This window comes from Delphinus delphis, chromosome 3 (assembly GCF_949987515.2).
Source record: "Delphinus delphis chromosome 3, mDelDel1.2, whole genome shotgun sequence".
NCBI classification, from domain to species: domain Eukaryota; kingdom Metazoa; phylum Chordata; class Mammalia; order Artiodactyla; family Delphinidae; genus Delphinus; species Delphinus delphis.
In genome coordinates, this window is record NC_082685.1 from 60,054,272 (window position 1) to 60,075,879 (window position 21,608).

Sequence of the window (21,608 nt, forward strand, 5' to 3'; positions counted from 1 at the left end):
GGAGCTAAAAGCAAAGGCTGAGGGGAAAGCCCCATGGCCAAGGTGCAAGTAAGAAATCTGCCCAAAAGTAAGCTCTTCCTGGGCTTCCCTGGTGGTGCAGTGGTTGAGAATCCGCCTGCCGATGCAGGGGACACGGGTTCATGCCCCGGTCCGGGAGGATCCCACATGCCGCGGAGCGGCTGGGCCCGTGAGCCATGGCCGCTGAGCCTGCGCGTCCGGAGCCTGTGCTCCGCAACGGGAGAGGCCACACAGTGAGAGGCCCACGTACCGCAAAAAAAAAAAAAAAAAGAGGAAGCATGGTCGGATCTGCCCTCAGTAAGTGTGCTGTGGCAACGGTGCAAAGGATGGGTTGGAATGGATGGGAGAGGATGGGAGGGGATGCCTGAGCTTGGTGCTGGGGGTTTTATGAGCAGAAGCATAAGAAGTCAGGATTCCTCCCCTCATGGAACTTGCAGACTGGTTGGGAAGACAGGTATTAATCAAATAGTCACAGGAATGAGGGCTCGTTTACAACTGAGCCAATGTTGTGAAGGAAATGCAGCCCCAAAGGGAGCTGATAGATCCATGAAGAGGCTGTGGACAGGGGATGGAGAAGGAGGCTGAGGTTAGAGTGGATGAACCACGGTGACTGCCTGCACGTGGCTGGGGCTGGGGAGGGGGGGAGAAGGAGGACGTTCTCCAGGTTTTGACATTGGTAAGGCCCTAAAAGGATGTGGGGAGGGAATCAAGGAGAGCATGATGGGTAAGAGGGCAAGGTCCTGGTGATTCAGGAAAGATATAGGGGCTTTGACCTTCCCCAGGACCCACACCCAGCAGAGCTGAAGTCAAACACTCAGATCTACCTCCCAAAAGCATGGCTGAAGTGGTCCATATCCTAAAGGACTGCAGGAGCAGTGGGGCCTTAAAGAGGGCCCATCCTCAGCACCAAGGGACAAGCAGAGACTTGCTGAAGGGGTGAATGGGGCCCTTAAGCTAAAAATGCCATGTTGTGTTTTACAAACAAAAGAGCCTGAGACTTCCCTGGCCCAAGGAAGGGAGAAAAGGGAGATGGTCAGGCGAGCCATACGGACCCAGAAACACCCAGAAGGGAGTGATGAGCCAGAGGGGCCTTCTGATAGCAAAGGGCCACAGCCCCAACAAGGATTCACCTGCAGAGGAGGTCCCACTAGGGCAGCCAAGGCTGGATTATACTGTCTGCCCTCATAAAACTCATCATAACCAATGGCCAGTTAAGAGAAATCAGCAAAGCATCATGGGACCGTGGCCTCTGCATGCTGAATGTGTGTGCAGGTGCGAATGTGGAATGCAGTCAGCCTCCTGGGCTTTAACGAGGAGAGATTTTCCCAGGATCCTGGGCCCGTGTTGAAATATGGGCATCCCTGATACAGAAGCATTATCATCATACTTTATCATATTTGAAAGTTATAATCTCACCTTTCATCTTATGAATTCAAGTTAGGCATAAGGGTTTGGGGGGAATGAGAGAACTCTTTATGCCCATTTTCATGTGGAGACACTAGCACAGAGAGGTCTGAGACTTGATGGAGGAGATGGCAGTGGTCAATGCTGTGGCCCAGGTCAGGCTCATACAGGCTGGGCATCTGGAAATGACCTTTATGTGTCAAAAAGATAGTTTGGGTCTAATGTAATTTCTTATCTTCACATAATTCCCCAATAAGTGATAAAAATATAGATCTTTCCCTGAGCTACTTTAGAATGATTGTACCTATTACAGCAGACATTCTACTATCATATAATGTTTATTTATACCCTCTCCTCATGTTTATTCATGACATGAATTTTAAAAGCCTGGTAGCTTTGCGCTTCCGGAACGGGCTGAAAGCCCACAAAGTTTTGAGGAAAAAGACCTGATGGTCCATAGAAAATGTGCCCTTTTGGATGAGGCCTTCACAGCATATTTGCAGGCACTCCCCTCTATCTTATCCTCAAGGGACTCAAGTCCTCTATCTTATTCTAAGACTGAGTGTAGCATCTTCAACGGGGAAATTCTGACCCTTTATTCACTAAAATTCAATTCTAGGATGGGAATAAGGTTTAAACTGTCATTCTTCAAAGTGACAGGGACAGGAAACTGGACTGTCCAGGGTTCGCTCTAGAATATTAGCAGAAAAACATCTGTTAAGTGGGTCTGAGGCAAGCTAAGACCACATCACCCCGTGCCTCAGTTTCCCAGCTTCAACCATTCATTGACAAAAGATGTTTCCTGAGCCCCCACTGTGAGCCACACATTGTTCTGGGCACTGATGGCAGAGACGTGAGCCAGTCGTGACCTTGTGGAGGTCACAATGCTCTGCGAACGGGAAAAGAGGCAAAATAATAACAATGATGATGATGATAAACAAATAGACAAATAAGAACATCTTAGGTTAAGTGCTGACAGCTAGGAAGGAAATAAAAGTGTCATGCAAAAGAATAATGAGAAACGGACCTCCTTCAGACATGGTCGGAGAAGGTTGACCTGACCATGTGACAATTAAGTTTAAAGTCAGGGGCACAGCACCCCGAGTGAGGGGAGAGCCAGAGTGAGGTCAGGGGAGCCTTGGCTGGGTGACTAGGTTTGACTGTTAGCCTGTGGAAAGCTGCTAAATGAGAGAGGCAGGATCTGATTCATATTTTTAAAGGATTATTCTGAGAATTGATTGTAGGGTATAAGAGTCTTTCAGGCCCTGTGCCAGGCAGTGTTTTATGCACCCCTCACAAACATTCTGTTAACTTATTTACAACAACCCTGTGAAGTAGAGATTATTGTTTTCCCATTCTGCAGCTAGAAAAAAAGAGGCACAGCGAGACAAAGTTATTTAGCAAAAAGCTCACAGTTAAACCCAGAACCTGTACTCCGCTTTACAACAGCCTCACCTCAACACTGGGATCAGGAACAGGGAATCAGAATATGCAACGGGGACTCATTCATTCAAAGAACAATGAATTTAGTTAGCACCTTCAGTGTGCCAGGTTCTGCACTAGGTTTGGGGTTTCAAGGGGGAAGAAAACATAACTCTGCCCTCAAGGAGCAACCGGGCTATCAGGGGGAGAGTTGGACCCTCAGTATGAATAAATCCGGGCTTTGTGCGTCCCAGTTCCTCGGCCCTGATTCTGGGGCCAGACTCTTCTACTTCTGGACCGTCTAAATCACGCCTCATTTAGGGCCCAGGATAAACCAAGAGGTGATTCAGAGGACCATGGTGGGGGTGAGGTCCAGACTTCCTCAGGCATTGGACACTCTTGCCCTGACTGCCCTCAAGGCTGGTCCAACTGCTCTCAGTCTCCAGGTCTGGGCATTAGAGAAGCACAGCCCTGGTGCGGAGGTCTTTCTAGATTCCAAACACCTTCTAGCAGTCCCCACTGGGATGGCAAGTGAGCATTGCTTCTGCTTCAGCAGAACTCTAGCTCAAGGCCAGCTATTGTCTTCGAACTTGAGAAGACAGCCTTTCAGGAGCTGATTCCTCCTGCTTAATTTGAGGCTGCTACTTGCAGATTTGGGTAGGTAACCCTGAACTGAACTGTTTGGGGTGGGGGTCAGAGTTCCATGACACTGAGGGGAGGGCCTCATGGCACCCCGAAGCAGCAGCAATTTCCATAACAATTGCCCCAAACCCTCGCCTTGTTAATCCATTTGTTCTCTGAGGCCCATACACAACTGCCTCTTCAGACAACCCGTTATTAAAGTGCTGTTATCCAGGCGAGACAGACCTGGTAGAGAACGGATTACCTCGCTCCTGCCATCTGCATGATAAGTCAGCCCCAACCTTCCCACACACACACACACACCCCCACCGGGTAAGAGGAGGGTGAATCACGATCTATTCAACGTCACTCTCAGGCACTTTTCCCCTTTGACTTCATTAGGAGCAGTTCTTAGGCTAGGGTGGCCTATTGATGAAACCTCAGCCCCTTCCACTGCAAGCCAGAAGTCAAACAATCAAAGACAGCACAGGCTGGAGAAATCAGAAAGAGGATTTGCATGAAATCAAGGGTTGGTGATGATCCTTGCAGATAGGAAGGAAAACGGGCCTTGTTCAGAAAAGTCACTATGCAGCTGAATTGTTAACTCCATTCAGCCCTGTGTGGAGGCACCCGAAGGTTGATGGGGTTGTATGTGTTCCTGGGTAGGGCAAGGCGACCAGAGCATCCTTGCCCACAGCCTTATAGCACTGGCTCACACCCGTGGGCTTGCTGTAGACGGGGACCTCCACAGAGATAAACAAGTTCTGTGCCCCCTGCATCCTGCTCTGTATGGTGCCTGGCACATAGCTGGAGTTCAGTGAATGTTTGGCAAATAAACACATGAATAAAAATAACAGGTACCATTTATTGGACTCTTACTATACACTTTAAATGGGTTGCTCCATTTAATCTTCACAGCAACTTAATAATAAGGTACTATTAGCCCTTTCATAGATAAGCAGACTGAGGCTCAAGCAGGTTTTGTAAGATGCCCAAGCTCACACAGCCGGTACATGATGGGGCTGGGATTTGAACCAGGTATGCACCTTTGCTTTCTTACTCCTCCGGCTATCTCTGTGAAGATTCCTGTGACTGACGCAATTGGAGGAATCTGTGGCAAACTTGGTAGAGAGCCAGAGTGGGTGGGAGGAGGATATGGAACGAGCAGCCAGCATCCCTATCAGTAAAGAACCTCAAATTTAGCCTAGAGACCAGCTATCTGACAATGGGGACTTTTTGTGAGACAAGTGGCTTCATGGTGAATATCATCTACGTCAACTGCAAGATACTTTCTTCTTGAAAGACAGTCCCAGACCTCTTCAGTGACTGGTCTTCTGCACCATGCCCTGTATCCCATAGCTCCTGAAAATTATGGGCGATGGTTGGTACATGACTCAGAGAGCATCATTACTTCACAAGACATTGGGGCTCGCTCCAGTGCCCAAGCTCTTGGGATGAGGAATGTACTACTCACTCCTCTCCAAGGCCAGCCTTCTCTCTAAGCATATATTATTATAGGTTTCCAAGGTCAACGTAACACAATGCAGTGAGGACACGTTTCACTTATTTCCCACTACATATTAAACCAGAAGACACCACAAACCTGACCTATCAAGTTACTTGTGGAGCTCTTGTCGCCACAAAAAGCATCAAGTTTTCCTGAAAGATTTTGTCCTCCTTTTATTTTTCAACAAGGATGTCTATCATTTCATATTGATTTATAAGAGCTCTTTATGTAAGAAAGACATCATCCATTGTCATATGTGTTGCAAATACAAATCCTTTCCTCAGTCTTTTGCCTTATATGTTTACTTAATATGTTTTCAATATCTACAAGTAAAGTTTTACGTGAGCATATCTTTCAAACTTTCCCTCTGTAGTTTTGAAACGTCTCCCAGGCCAAGATTATATAACTACTAATATTTTACTCTGGCTTTGACTATGTAGTTTTTAAACATTAAATGCTTCAATTCCATTTAGAATTTATTTAGTTAGATGGTTTGAGCTATGGATAAAATAGTGTATTGCTTACCACTTAGCCCAGCTAACTGGACATAAACTCAGCCCATAATATCCCCTCTGAGAAACAACAACAGCAAAAATAGTCTATTCAGTTAGTCCACTGAAAGTTCATGTCACGGGGCGTGAGTACAAATGAAAGTCCCAAGAGACCCCAAAAGTGAATCTAGCCGTTATGGATGATCCAAGACAATGAACCCAGCTTTTCCTTAAAGGAAGTCTTTGTTACTGCAACTCATTTTGCCCCATGATAAGAGGAAGCAAGGGCTATAGACACTCCCTAAAGAACATAGAAGAGTTTGTTAAAAAGGCATAGTTTGGCTAAGATCCCTTCCTGCCCAGCCTGATGCAGAGGATTATTGCTTTGGAGGGGGGTTACTTCCACTCAGGCAATCCCAGTGAGTCTGGGCCACTTGTAATTAGACTCTCTTGGAGGTCATGACCAAATACTAGTCCAGAGGTGAATCCTGAAGCTATAGAATAGAAATGAAACAGGTGTGAAGACTGTCTGACACCCAGACAACAAACTGAACAGATGAGCATTCCAAGCCTTGGGGGTGGAGGTGGGGTGTTAGAGGAGGGGCAAAGGCATAGGTTTAGGGATCGGTAAATATTCTTCTTTTACTGGAACACATACTGCTTAGTGGGCTGGCTCTGTCCCCTCCAGATTATTAACACAGAATGCCTAAGGGAAGGCACCAGGGATAAATCAGAGCTTAGTAACAAAATTCACAGCAAGAAGCAAATGAGAACAAAACGCATGCCGAATCTAGGCCATCTTCCCTCATCAAAATGCAGAAGGTTTTCCCTGGATGTGTTCTAGAACCGCTTAGAATTGCTTGCTTCATTTATGTCAGCCAAAGGTTTGTGGGGTTCTCCAAGTTAAGAAAGGGAAAATGAATTTCTGTCAAATGTCCCTCAGTTGGATGTATTATCCACTTCTTAAGTTGTTCCTGGTAAGTACATTATCCTGCACCAGTACCTGTTTGCCCAGCCCCTCCCTTGGACAGCGTGTCCTCTGGTTTTCACCTGACCCTGCTAGGAAGGGACCAAGTGTCAGAGAAATCATGTCCTGCCATCTCCTTTCAGTTTTGATTTGGGGCTCATTCAGTGGTTTTAGATTCTCTCTGCCACTGTCCCCTTCCACTAGGGTGATAAATGAAAGATTGCTTCTTAATGGAAGGCAATACCTGCAGTGAATCATGCCCACACGCTGAACGGCATCTTTTTCACACAAAATGGACGCTGCATCTCAAGTGAGGAAACAGTTTTGCCCCTTTCTCAGAATAGCATCAGGATCTGGAGCTCTAAAATAATAGCTCGATACCCAGTCTTTATTGCTAAACCCCTAACTAAATTCCTTCTTACTAAAACTAAGATAAATTAAATATTCCAAACTCACAGATTTAAAAGAAAACAAAAACAAATAATGACAACAAAAACTCAGTTCAGTGTTCAGTTTTCAGACTCTGAGATGCACAGGGAATGAGCAAACAGCTGGCTAGACACACACACACACACGTACACGCACACACTCACACACACATACACACACACATACTCTCACACACACAGGAGAGCTGAAAATTCATGCAAGTCAGTGTTGGACTTTTAGCCAAAGTGACAAGTACTAGTATTTTTGTACATCTTGTCAAATAAATACCAATCCTTAAAAAACGCTGATTTTTTTTTCCCGAGATCTAGCTAATCCTGGCCATTTGTGGTAAGTGCTAAAAATCTGAAATGTTAAAGAGAAAAAAGAAAGTGCTTTCTCATAATAGGACCCAAACTCTGGATGCAAACTAAAAGACCTGCACTTAACCATTCAGATATTATCACACACAGGCATGTTCTAAACCACCCAACCAAAATCCAGCTTTCTAATTGATTTCTGTGTCACAAACCTGATATAGGGTCAGAGCCACAAAGTATAGACTGTGAGACGTGCTTGGGCCTTACTCTTAAAACCAGTGTATTTGGTGACTTGATAATCTCAAGTGTCAAAGAGCAGTGTCCTAAAAGCCAGCTCTTCCCTGGGCAGCCCTTACAGTACATGCAGTGTCTACCTTGAGTGAGCTGCAGGGTGAGGTTTGGGCAGTTACCTGGTGAATTTGATCAACATGGACACATCAGACTCATCACTCTCATTCCTGAAAATTCATCCCCAGTTTAGAGCACCCGATATATGTGGCTGGCCTCACTACCCAGAGCCAGGATGGTGGTAAAGCATAGTGGTTAGAAGGACCTGCTTTTGAAAACCTCTGACATGCCTGGATTTGCACCCACCTGCCAGCTGAGTGCTCCTGGGAAAGGCATGGAAGGCTCTGAGAGTCAGTACTTCCAGCTGTCAAATGGAGGGAATAAGCCAGCCCACCACAGAGGTGGTCACGGGGCTTAAGCGCGCTGTCCTGTGTCAAATGCCCAGCAAGCCCCAGTCGCCAATGATGCTGGCTCCATTAGCGAACACCATCCTCTTCCCTCTCCTGTGGGGCTGGGTAGTCTGAGAAGAGACACTCAAGAGACTACTGAAGGAAGAGTGTGCTTTCTGAAGCTAATAACCTACAAGGACAAACATTTGCCCTGGTGGTTAATTTTAAATGTTTAAGTAATTGAAACAAGATAAAAACTGATGCTGCAGCCAAGGGTCCCAATAAAAGGGTTGAATGGAAAAGAAAGAGTCTACCCTTTACCATGTTCTTTCAAAGTCTTCTTAGAAACCTGAATATCTCATGACTTCAGAGTACAGATACCAGCTAGCAGCCCCAGCCCTACTCCAGGGTAACCACGGATGTCTGGGTAGTGGCAACTCTCCTGTGAGAAGTGTCAGCAGATGCAAACCTCCTGAGAGGACTGTCTGTTTCCTTGCAGGGTTGAAGAAAGCTTCAAAACCTTATTTTGGTCCATCTTTGGCTTGTCTGAAGTGATCTCGGTGGTGCTGAAATATGACCACAAATTCATCGAGAACATTGGCTATGTTCTCTACGGTGTTTATAATGTCACCATGGTGGTCGTGCTGCTCAACATGCTAATAGCCATGATCAACAACTCGTATCAGGAAATTGAGGTAAGACCAGTTAATTGAAAATGCTCTCTCTCCCTCGGTTTAATTTGCATCACTGTTTTCAGCAATGGGGTAATGATGTCAGAAGCTCATGTGTTATTAAATGTGAAGCCAGAACAGCAAACAACAGACATTTTCCTTGGATCGCTCCAAGAAGCACTTCCAGTTAACCTGCCATGACACACGGCAGGCACCATGCATGCAATGGCCCAATGAGGGCAGAAAGAAACAGGGTCACGAATCTTTCCTCTTTTACATGTGTCCCCTCAGGACAGCATGCAGGTGACCCATGGCAAATGGGAATGACTGTTTCTTCCACCCTACATTCACTTCTGCCTCTCCCGAGTTATTTATTAAGTACCTACTTAATAAAGCCAAGCCCGTGCTAGGCACTGGCGATACAGAGATAACCAAGACATGATCTCTGCCCTTGAAGAGATTCTCACTCAGTCCAGTGAGAGAAAACAGATACATCAATCAACAAATTACAGTGCAGTGGGGCCAGTGCACCCAGAGAAGTCCTAGAAGGTGTAGGCGGTGCAGAATAGAGAGAGTGCATGACGATGGGGGCGCCGAGGCTTGCAGAGGTGATACTTGAAGGCCGTTCAAAGCCTTGTTTTGCTAGACAGACAAAGGAGTCAAGACAGTATATCAGGAGGCAATTTACCAAAATCTAAAATGCACAAACCGTGAACTATTGATTACAGCCTTGTTTGGAACAGCAAGAAATGAAAAACAAACTACATGAGCATTACTAGGAATCTAGTTAAATAGATTATGATGGATCTGAACAGTGGGAAACTGTGCAGCTTTTAAAAAGGATGAGGACTTTCTCTATATTCTGATGTGGAAAGACCTCCAATTATAATGGTAAGTAGAGAAATGGCAAGTTGCAGAACAATGTATATATTGTACTCTATGTAGAGAGGAAGAAAAAGGAACACGTATTCCTTTTTGATCATATAATCATTTGAAAAAGAAAACTAACCTGGAAGGGTGCACAAGAAGGGCACAGCAAGGGGCGCCTGTTGAGAGGTAGGGGTTAGAGGTCATGGTGGGTTTACAGGCTTTCTCTTTATACGCTCTGATGCTTAGAAATCATGTCATTGTTCTACCTATTAAAAGTCAAATAAGTAAATGCAACATTAAAACAAAATAAAATGCACTGACCCTTTGACTCAGCAAATCCGTGCAGACATATGATTTTACATAGATGTTCATTACAAGAAAAACTTGGAAATAGTCCATCAATATAGGAATATTTAAATAAACTGATATAGCACAGACTTTAAAATACTGTTTATAAACATTGAGAAAGACCTTTCTGTGCTGACAGAGCAAATCTCTATGATATTGTTAAGTGAAAAAATGCAAGCTGTAGAAAAATATCCATAGGCAAGTCTCATGTACGTAATAATACAAACGTGCAGACACAGAAAGCAAAGGTAGAAATAGGGTATCCTCTGGGGAGGGGAGTGAAACAAGAAAGGAGATTTGAAAGGACTTTCGCGTTTGCTTGGTATACCTCTGTACTTAAGTCTTTTATAAGAAACAATTATCTGTGTATAGAAAAAAATTAAGACTTCCATGTATTTGTTTGCTAGGGCTCCCACAACAAAATATCACAGACTGGGTGGCTTAAATAACAAAAAGGTATTTTCTCACAGTTCTGGAGCCTAGAAGTCCAAGATCAAGGTGCTGGCAGGACTGGTTTCTTCTCAAGCCTCTCTCCTTGGCTTGCCGATGACTGTCTTCTTGCTGTGTCCTCACAGGGCCTCTCCTCTGTGTATCTCTTCCTGTCCTTATGATGACACCAGTCATATTGGATTAGGGCCCCACCCTTACAGCCTCGTTTAACCTTAATTACCTCTTTAAAGGCCCTCTCTCCAAATATAATCACACTCTAAGATACTTGTGGTCAGGGCTTCAACATATGAATTTTAGGGGAAAGCTTTGGTCCATAAAATCCCTCCAAAAGAGTATTCTAAACTGTAGGAACAGCATGTGCCAAGGCAGGGTGGGATAAAACAATGTGGTATACTCAGCACTGCGCTGCAAGAGTGTAGGCTGAGCAAGAAAAAGAGGTAAGAGGAGAAAGGAAGAGGTGAGCCAGCGTGCAGCCTTTGTCTTAGCCCCCAGCCTCACCACCCTGCCATTCCGCCACCTACAGGAGAACGCAGCATTGTGTCAGCAGACAAACAACATATATATATATATATATTTAAGTGTTTTACAGACTTGGTCACCTATGTGACTACTGAGCTGTTGCTAACTAACCCTCCCTGCCCTCCTGGGCCTCAGCTTCCCCACATGGAAGAGAAACCAGATGGTCCCTGGAATACATGGGTTTCTGGAGCACTCACCCCAGATGTTCTGCCCCATCCTATCGAGCACATTGTGCGTTGGTCCAAATGAACATAACATGGGAAGTCACGTGACTAGCATGAGTGATGCCCACTAGTTTGGGGCAGGAGTGAGCAAGCCCACGGCTTATGACGTCAAGTTATCCACCACAGGGCGGTGACAGGTGACAGAGAGAGCCCACTGCAGCCCACTGGGCGCTGGGCTTCTCCTTGTCTGGGGAGAGCAAACGTCCCCACCGTCTTACGATTCGTGTACAAGGACCCTAAGGTCGGCTGCCGGGACGTGCCTAGTGTTCATGGTCATGATGAACCTTAATGAAGTATGTATTTGTAAGTTCTTACAGGAGAACACTTATTTATTCAACAGATCTTGAGCACCTACATCCGAATCCATGGACCTGCCTGCCTCTGTGCCTGCCACACCCCCCCTCCCCCGCCCCCCGCCATTGTCCTCCTGTAGGCAGACAGGCCTTCTCCCCTGAGCAGCCCCAGCCATGTACCCTGGCCCCCTACTCTCTCTCCTCCTCGGGATCAGCCAATGCACATTAGCCCTCCCCACCTACATCCTCACCCTCTCCCCCTCTCTAGCTAATCCTGCCTGTCAGCATTTAAATGCATCTCTTGATCTTCTTTTTTTAATAAATTTATTTATTTATTTATGGCTGCATTGGGTCTTCGTTGCCGTGCACGGGCTTTCTCTAGTTGCGGCGAGCAGGGGTGGGGCTACTCTGTTGCGGTGCGCAGGCTTCTCATTGCTGTGGCTTCTCTCGTTGCAGAGCACGGGCTCTAGGCGCACGGGCTTCAGTAGTTATGGCATGGGGGCTCAGTAGTTGTGGCTCACGGGCCCTAGAGCACAGGCTCAGTAGTTGTGGCACATGGGCTTAGTTGCTCCACGGCATGTGGGATCTTCCCGGGCCAGGGCTCAAACCAGTGTCCCCTGCGTTGGCAGGTGGATTCTTGACCACTGTGCCACCAGGGAAGTCCCATCTCTTGATCTTTAAAAAAAAAAAAAGTAACTACAAACAATCCTCCCTCCATTTCACTTTCCAGCTCTGGACCTCTTTGTCTCCTGCTCTTTACTGCCTAGGAAGAGTTGTTTACATTTCTCACTGCCTCTCCACTAATTAACTGCTACTCTTCTCCACCCCAGCCCACCCGCACTTGACCTGGTTGAGAACTACTCACCCCTTGGATCTCAGCTCAAATGCTAGCCCTCAGGGCAGCCTTCCCTGACCCCCAGGGGCAGGACCCCCAGCACCCAGCGCCTCCCCCAGCTCTTAGCCCAGCTCTAGATACAAAGAGCTGATGAGTTAACATACTCGTGTCATTGGCCAGGCTGCATGTCCCAGGAGGGCAGGATTGCCATCCCCAGTACCTACCTCGCACAGGCCAGGCACACAGTAGGTGAGCGCTAGGTGGGCACATAGTAGGAGGTTTGCTGAGTGACTGAAGGTTGAACATCAGGCAATGTATTAAGCTATGGAGATACAAATAATACTTACTGAGGGTTTACTAAGTATCTGACGTTGTTTTTCCCGCATTAACTTCTTTAACTCCCACAAGAGCCTATGAGGTAGGTTTTATTATCCTCATTTTACAGGTGAGGAAACTGAGGCTCAGAGCAGCTAAGTCACCTGCCATGGTTACACAGCTAGTAAGGAACAGAGGCAGGGTTTGAACCCAGCCAGGCTTCGGAGCCTGTGCTCTCTCCAGTGCATCACCCTCCCTCTCAGGTCGGCAGTCCCTCCCACACCTCTCTGCTGTACAGCCGAGACCAGGAACGACCCCTGTCCTCACAAAGCTTCCAGTCTAAACGACCTGTATAGCATGTCCCCATAGAGCAGGCCAGGTGCTGAGGGGGTCTCAGTAAAAACAAGCCTGCTGGTAATGACCTTATACTCTCCTGGCACATCCCAGCAGCCTCATGTGGGCCCCTGCTGGGCTCACAACCCCTTGAAGTGTAGCTCAGGCCCGTGTGGAGAAAAGCCCACTGCCCACAGCACACATATTCAGTGCCGACCTCAGGGCTGCGGGAAGCAGGCTATCACCATGAGCAGAGGAGCGAGCCCAAGACCACTGCCTACATCACACAGCTAGTAGGGGTCTAGCTGATTCCAAACCCCACGCCTCTTTCCTGGCCTCAGACTACCCTCCTGGGACAGGGGCCCAAGGCGCCTCCCTACAGAAAACACACACCTGCTACCTCTCAGGGGGGCCCACTCAGCGTTTCTGGCATTGCCCGCAACTCAGAAGTAACAGATCTGGGCTTTAAATCTACCACCACCACCACCAGGGAAGAGGGCATGGCCAGACGACCTGCTGCCAGCTCATCAGGTTTGCTCCCCTTGAATGACATACACTAGACCTCGTAACGTCGTTTGACAGCACTCTGACCCATGAGAAATACACTTTCTAATAGGAAACACATGATGGTGTCTGACATGGTAGCCACGAGCCACACGTACTGAGCACTCGAAATGTGGCCCCCCTTGAATGACATATACTAGACCTCGTAACGTCGTTTGACAGCACTCTGACCCATGAGAAATACACTTTCTAATAGGAAACACATGATGGTGTCTGACATGGTAGCCACGAGCCACACGTACTGGGCACTCGAAATGTGGCCAGTCCAAATTGAGATGTGCTATGAGGGTAGAATACATGCCAATCTCGAGGGCTTGGTATGCCAAGGACATCTGAGCTATCTCATAAATAATTTTTATAATGATTACATGTTGAAATGATAACATTTTGGATCTATCAGATTAAATAAAAAAACATCACTGATATTAATTTCACTTGTTTCATTTTACTTTTTATAATGTGGCTCTGAGAACATTTAAATGCCCTTGTGTGGTTCTCCTTTGCGGCTGACGTTATGTGCTGTCGGATAGCACTGCCTCTGATGGTGTGCTGTTATTTTCCTTGCCTCACAGGAGGATGCAGATGTGGAGTGGAAGTTTGCCCGAGCAAAGCTCTGGCTGTCTTATTTTGATGAAGGAAGAACTCTACCTGCTCCTTTTAATCTAGTGCCAAGTCCTAAATCATTTTATTATCTCATAATGAGAATCAAGATGTGCCTCATAAAACTCTGCAAATCTAAGGCCAAAAGCTGTGAAAATGACCTTGAAATGGGCATGCTGAATTCTAAATTCAGGGTAGGTAGCGTGGGACTTACGGGGCTAGAGAGGCAGCAGGAGGGGGAGGGGGAGCTGTGTGTTTGATTCAGATGGTGCCCCTGATACAAAGGAAGTCAGGAGCCCGGAGGGACCCCGTGCTTTCCAGAATCAGCCAGCGCGTCAGCAAAGCTGCAGCCCCAGCAGGGGCAGCCGGCCGGCCGTAGTGCCCCTCCTCCTGCGGGCCGAGCCGGAACCCCACTGAGGGACTCCTTAGTGGACTGGGAAGCAGATTAGCTCTTCCCAGAAAGTATCTGGATCATGATGACTGGGAAGAAAGGTTCCCTGCCCATTATCTCCTGCTCCTGGAGATTCTCAATTATTAGCATATTAAAATCTCTGGGGAGTCTTGGAGGAAGGACACCCACATCACTTTAACTGAGTGCTTTCCAAACAAAGCTGACCAAACAGTAATTTGTAACCCACTGACATCCTACAGAACTAGAGGCCCCAGGAACACGTTCTAGAAAGCCAAGCAGCAGTGGGTATAGTGACCTCCTGAGGGTCCTCATTTTAGAGACAGCCCCGTATGCAGGTCCTGTTCGAGTCCTAGCATGTATGTATGTACAATCGTGTATCATGGATTATGTATTATATATTATGTATTTTCTATTTTTTTTCCCCAGAAGACTCGCTACCAGGCTGGCATGAGGAATTCTGAAAACCTGACTGCAAATAACACTTACAGCAAGCCCACCAGATATCAGGTAACCACCCGTTTCCCAGGTATGGGCAGAAGCGGACTCCGTTCAGACACCAATTAAGTCACATGGCTGTGTCACTCCCCCCAGAACACAGCTTCATTCCTTCCTTCATTCGACAAATATTTATTGAGTGCCTACTGTATGCCAGGCACCATGCTGCTTCCTGGGGATACAGACATGGTTCCTATCTTACTGGCACTTCCAGTCCATAGAGGGAGAGATACAATGAGCAAGTAAACGCACAAATAAATATGTAACTTCAAATTGATAAAAGTGCCAAGAAGAAAACAATCAGATGTTAAAATGGAGAAAAATAGGGAGCCCCTGCTTAGATATGGCTGTCAGAGGATGTATCTTCAAGGAGAGGACAGTTAGCTAAAACCTCAGAGATGAGAAGGAGGCAGCCACGTGGGGCCTTCCAGGCAGAGGAAGAGCAGCAGCAAAAGCTAGAGGGGAGAAGCTTGGTGGGTCCACAGCGGCTAGAGCTCTGAGTAGGGGAGAGGGGAGGGCGATGAGGTCAGAGTCCAAATCAGGGGCCTGGAGCAAGGTCAGGAGGTGGATTTCACTCTGATGTACCCAGGAAGGCAGTGGGAGGAGTTTAACTTGGGGGAGGGAGAAGATGATAAAATTGTATTTATGCTTTAAGAAGACTACCTAACTGCTATAATGAGAAGAGACCAGTGAGGACGAGAGTGGAAGCAGGGAGACCAGTGAGGAGGATGTGACAGTCACCCAGGTACAAGGAATGGTGACTTGGAGTGTGAGAAGGGTGAGGGAGAAAGACTGACTGACTCAATATACTGACTGACTCAATATATATTTATATATTTATAAATAAATATACGTTTGGGATGCATCGCCAAAGGGACGTGATGCAAACCAGCGGGCACCGGGTAGGGAGAGGCAGGCACGCAGGATGGCTCCCAGGGATCTGTCTTAAGCAACCCGGTGGATATTGATGTTTCCGGTAAGCACCTGACCTTAGACTGCCCACAGGCAAAGTCTGTTGTTATAAAAATTAGGAGAACTTATGTGCGTACAGATCTTGCTTTGCTTTTGGAAATTAATGCAAAATCTCTGTATCCGTTTGCATCAGCCAGTGATAAATGGTTATTACTAGGTTATTGATTATAAAAGTGCAGACCATTCTTTTCTTGCTTGCCCACTCCCAATGACCAGCAGTTTTACCCATGTTGACCATCTCCTATCAGATGTAAATCTGAAGCTGTCCTGAGTGCTCCTTCAGGCCAAGGTGATATGACCCTGGTGCCACTATCGCCGAGGGAGCCATTACAGACTTAGCATCTTCCAGACACAGGTCTCTAATTGAATCTCCATCCATATTTCAGAAGCCAGCTGTGCAGTTAGGAGGAGTTAAGTGTACAATTAAGAAACAGCTCATCCCTCATAGTACTTATAGTTTTAACAGATGACATGGGCTAAAAATTGGCAAAGGGCAAGTCTTGTCTTTAATTGTGCACAAAATTGGACCTGACCAGTTTGATCTGCTTTGATTTATTTTACAGGACCAAATCCTTTGGTCAGGGGAAGGATTTTTATTTCTTAGCTTCTCGGAGAGAAGTAGAGATTATCTGTGCCACAGAAAAGATAGAAAACCCTAGCAGGGGCTTCCCTGGTGGCGCAGTGGTTAAGAATCCGCCTGCCAATGCAGGGGACACAGGTTTGAGCCCTGGCCCGGGGAAGATCCCACACGCCGCGGAGCAACTAAGCCCGTGCACCACAACTACTGAGCCTGTGCTCTAGAGCCCGCGAGCCACAACTACTGAGCCCATGTGCCACAACTACGGAAGCCCGCGCGCCTAGAGCCCGTGCTCCCCAACAAGAGAAGCCACCGCAATGAGAAGCCTGCACGCCGCAACTAGAGAAAGCCCACGTGCCGCAATGAAGACCCAATGTAGCCAAAAATAAAATAAATAAAATAAATTATTTAAAAAAAAGAAAAGAAGAGAAAAGAAAACCCTAATGGATTAGGGCCAGATCTCTCCTGGGTTTTGAGCAGAATCAGCAGCTGATATCAAGGAAGGCAGCTGATGTGGTGAGTGTCTATACCCAGGATGAATCCCTTATGAACGAGGCCCTGTTCCACAGCAGTCTTGAGCAATCCCATTTCTGTCTTTCATCATCACTGGCTGAGTCCCTGCAGCCTTCAGTCTCCCGGAGAGCTTCCTGCTATGATTACACAGATTAGCCGGTTTGCAGCTTCAGGCTACTGATGGCCTGGGAAAGCAGGCTCACCCTGTATTTTGTGAATCCAGCAAGAAAAGCCTCGGGCGACTTATTCAAATCGTTATCACCAGAAAGAAGACAGAAAAACTGGGCCAGTGGGCGTCAGAGGGAGAGGGCTGAGAGGACAGTGGATGGAGCAGAAAGCATCTTGCATTTGTACATTGGCACCTTGCTCAGTCCTTCAAGGTCAAGTCTGGGCATCTTCCTGAGCTATCATCTGCTCAAATAGGAGTAAACGTTGAGTTGACACCGACAGGCAGCTGGATCAGACTAGACACTAGGGCATGTGAGAGAGGCAGGGTCTGTAACCCCCACTGAACAGATGAGGGAATTCAGGCTTCGTGGCAAAGGTCACACGGATGGTTGAAGTGAGATCTGTCTGACTCAGAAGGGCACCCCTCTTGCACCCCATCACGCTGCCAGGGCACTGGCCCCTTACTCCTCTTCACAGTGTCAGAACCTGCCCTGTCTGTGTCTGACAGGCCCTGGGAGGAGCTCTATCTGAGACTGTGGGGAGGAAGCTAGGAACGGAGGGTGCTTTTGCTATCACGGGGCAGCAACCGGTACAGAACGAAGGATTTGGGCAGGGATCTAAAAATGGCTCAACCGATTTCTTGGGCCCACTGGTGGCCTTCCACGCTGTATTGCTTTCCTCTCAAAGCAACTTCCAAAAGTGCCAAGAATGTGAGGAACCCAGTTCACGCCCTCTTTCTTACCATCCAGGCTGCACCCACAGCCTTCAACTCTCAGAGCCCGTATGCTGTCAGCCTCTCACTATCGAGGTTCTGAGACACTCTGCAGCAATCCCGATAAGATAAAAGCCCCGCCGTTGATACGTGTGTAGTTGTTAAGCTTGTTTCCTTTGTGTCTCTAGTGCATCTGCTTGACTGCTCACCCTTAGCAGGTTGGGTGTTTATTTTAAGCTTGTCATTCCTTCAACTTTTTAGGGCTCTCTGTTACAAGGGGAGGCAGTTCCTGCAAACTCCAGAGGCTCTCTGTGCTTTGCTTTTCTTAGGCTTCCAGGGGTCTGAATTGTCATTTTTCACAAAATTGCTTCCTTGCTTTTGTAATTTTTTCTTTCCAATCTGGGCTCTGTGGACATGAGACCAAACAATGGAACAAAACCATGATACCAGCAAAATGGCCAAAGTGTGCTTCCTATCAAAGCTACCCTTGACCTGTTCCAAGACATCTGGCATGTCCACCTGTTGGGGTGTGTACAGACTTCATATACTCAGTCTCTGAGGATACATTTCATTCATGGGCAAAGCAGACGAGCTGCATCACAAACGCATCGTAGGATCTAGACACAGTCTACCACTGAAAAGAGCCCCAACTTTTATGATGCAATCCCTTCCCCAAAGCCCAGTGGGGAGTCCTCTTTTTTGCCTTCTAGATGCCCTTTTCTGTAGAGATTAAAGCCAACAGGATAGACAGCTTGCCAGTGCTGATTTCTTCCATTCTGGGGTCTGATAAACCCCAGTTTAACAGATGACTTGTCCTGTGATCCCTTTTGTCCATTCTCTTCCAAATGTTCCTCAATTTCTCTGTTCCTAGGTGGCAGCATTGCCTTCCTCGGGATGCTACTTTGTTTGCCATGTTCAGCATGTGTATTCTCTTCCTTGTCTCTGTCTTCAGCTGCCCTGGCTGCACAGGGACTGCCCTGGCGGTCCCTTCCATTCCCTCCTCACCAGCAGCAGCCAGAGGCCACCTGGCTCTTGGAGTCTGGGCAGAGCAACTGTGTGCCTCCCTCCCTGGATGTGGGTCTCGGTGTCACAACCATTCTTACCCATCGGGTACCTCAGTATTAGTTATTTTTCCTGAGTAAGATCACTGATTATTCTCATCTCCAGTACTTGCTAAATGCCTCAGGGCAAAGTGGGCCAAGTTGGCACTGACGAGGGCGTGTTAATTTGGGAAAAGTTTATTATCTCCATGAAGTGAAAACTCTGTGGAAGATGGCCAGGAAGGGTCGCAAACTCATCACAAAGGACCATGCTCTTCCTCCACATAGTGAAGTAGGGGAGGCTTTTGATGTCCATCTTTTCTGCAAACAGAGATCCTCTGTAGCATCCATGTTAAGAGAACTTTGGTCATTTTCTAACCATTTCAGACTTGCTGGGGACGAGACTGGCATCTTGCTCCCACAGATCCCAAGTGGTCTAACATGCATATGCCAGAGGGGAGGCTAGGGCATCATCAGAGCATGAAGTCTCTAAGCAACCAACAGGTGGTCACACTGTTCTCGCTTAAGGTACATGTCACTCCTGGGGTGCGGAGGAAGGTTAGAGGGTCCCTGCATGTCTGCTGTGCTCACGCGATTCTGCTTCCACATTAAACCTCTAAAATCCTAATCTGTGGTGAGAGGCTTAAAAGCAAACCCTTGCTGCTCTCCCCTTGGAGCTGCAGATCTGCAGAAACCACAGCTCAGATCAAGCATGCCAGGGTTCAAGAGCAAGCCTCAGGCATTTAGGACAATGACATACCAGTGACCCTCTTCTGCGGGCTAGCAATCCATCCTCTGAAATCTAGCTGAGGCTTCTTCTTGCATAAAAGACCTTGTGCTTTGTAAAGGACAGACTGGTACCCAGAAGTAGTCCAAGCCCCTGTGACCAACAGGAGCCAGTTTCCTGCATCTCATCTCCAAAACCATCGTGCACTTAACCTTTTTCTGAAGCTTGGACGAAGCCCCAGCTTTGGTTTCCATTTTGGTTAAATCCCAGATCTGCCACTTTCTGGCTGTGTGACCCTGGAGAAGTCACCTCGCTCTCTGAGCCTCAGGGACTTCATCTGTAAATGGAGACGACAACCCCCATCTCACCTGGTTTCTGGGAGGATTCCATGAGGTCATTTTGTCAAGGAGGATAACACAACTCCTGGGCTGCAGGAAGTACTCAACAAATTTGTCTTAATAATAAACACATACTATGAAATCTTTTAAAGTCATCAGTTTAATCATGTTGCACTAAAACACAATGTGTGCGTGAAGCCAGGAGGATGACAGCTGCTGCCGTAGCTATGAAAGGATTCTGCTCGGCTCCATCACAGAAAAGGGAGCTCTCCACTTCCATTCTCTGGTTTATAATTTTATGTCATAAATATACAGTCTGTTTAATTGATGGATCCAGAAATGGAAGGACCTCTAATTCTTGACGTTTTCCTTTAAAAAGGCAACAAACTTTAACTAGATCCCTTTGTCTTATGTCGGCCTGAAAGTTTGCAGTAGAATACTTCCAAATTTCTTATTCAGTAAGAATGTCAGATACTTGGGTATCTGGTTTGTTGGGGTTTTTCCCCCATGAGAACTGGTTCAGGACAAAGTTGATTTTGTTTTGTTCTTCCAATTCAAAGTGAAAAGAGCATCGAGTCCCACAAAAGGCACAGATTCTTAAAACTCAGGTGACCTGCCTTATTGACTACGAGACCATCGGTGAGAAATCTAGCGTTGCAGTTTAACCACCAACAGGACAAGACCCAGGCCTCTCAGAGAAGCAGCAGCATGAAGGCAACTCACTAATGAACTGTTCAGCTGAAATTAGAGCACGACACAAACCACAGAGCCAAGCGGACCACCAGCAGGGGCTGAGGAGGGGCAGAAGTGGCCCACATGAGCTGGCTCAGAGCTCGGTGTCCCGGGACACTGAATCATGGAATCACAGGGCTGGAGACGCCTCCTTGGCAAGGCTGTCACCATTAAAGGCCCTGAGGGGACCACCAGTTGGTGATAATGATGAGATCCATCCTCCAGCTCTCTGCATCCCGGCAGCTCACTTCTCTTCTACTTGCAAGAAGCTTTTCCTGAGCCCAGGTAGTCAGAGAGAACTTAGCCACCTGCTTGACCTCACACAGCAAAGCTGGGGACAGAATTCGGGGCCCTTCAACCTAGCAAATGCCACCTCTGTCCCCTCGGTCCTCAGAGTGAGCAGGCCAGTCGGTCACCAGAAGGGACGCCGAGGAGCAGGGAAGCCCCCCCTTCACGGTGCTGCTTGGCTCCTAACAGATTCAGAAGGCTCGGCCACCAGAACATTTTTAAATCCTGCGATATCGCAGGAACCCTGGACCGACCAGCTGGCAAAATCCAAAGTTCACCGCCTGCGGTCTTTCTTACACTTGGCTCTATTCTTGGTGGCTCTTAACTGTGTGTTCCTGCCTCCTTGGCTCATAGAATCTGCATAATAAGTGGGACCTCCAGCGTGACTGACAGTGTGACAGTGTTGGGCATGTGGTGAGACTTCAGGGAAGCGGTATCTTGGCCAACCCTCCCAAGGCTGTATCTGTCTCTGCCTCTGGTAGGAATTTTCCAAAGTACAGTGGACTGGTCCTCCGTGCCTGGTCCTGACTGTGGGCTAAGCGAACCTCCCCTCCTGCCCAGCAGCTTGACGGAGGCGGCTCCACCGGCACTGGCCTGCTAAGGTTTCCTTACTGCCCCGTGATCGCATCAGTTGTTGAAATACAAGAAAGTGTTTCGGAGCTCAGGCCCCGAGAAGAGGGCATGATGGGCTAAGGTCACAGAGGCCAGGGTACAGGCAGGCCTAAGGACCCTCAAGCAGTGCCCGTGGATCTCAGGTGA

At 47.4% G+C, this 21,608-nt stretch overlaps 1 protein-coding gene across 4 annotated transcripts in view; it reads left to right on the top strand.

Annotated features, from left to right (window-relative positions):
• The window catches only part of TRPC7 (transient receptor potential cation channel subfamily C member 7), a 122,581-nt gene that overhangs the window by 98,512 nt on the left and 2,461 nt on the right, over nucleotides 1–21,608 (top strand). For all 4 annotated transcript variants that reach the window (XM_060006924.1, XM_060006925.1, XM_060006926.1 and 1 more), the window contains 3 exons: nucleotides 8,353–8,548; nucleotides 13,848–14,069; nucleotides 14,714–14,794. In XM_060006924.1, the coding sequence (XP_059862907.1) occupies nucleotides 8,353–8,548; nucleotides 13,848–14,069; nucleotides 14,714–14,794 (499 nt within the window). The remainder of the gene's footprint in view (nucleotides 1–8,352; nucleotides 8,549–13,847; nucleotides 14,070–14,713; nucleotides 14,795–21,608) is intronic.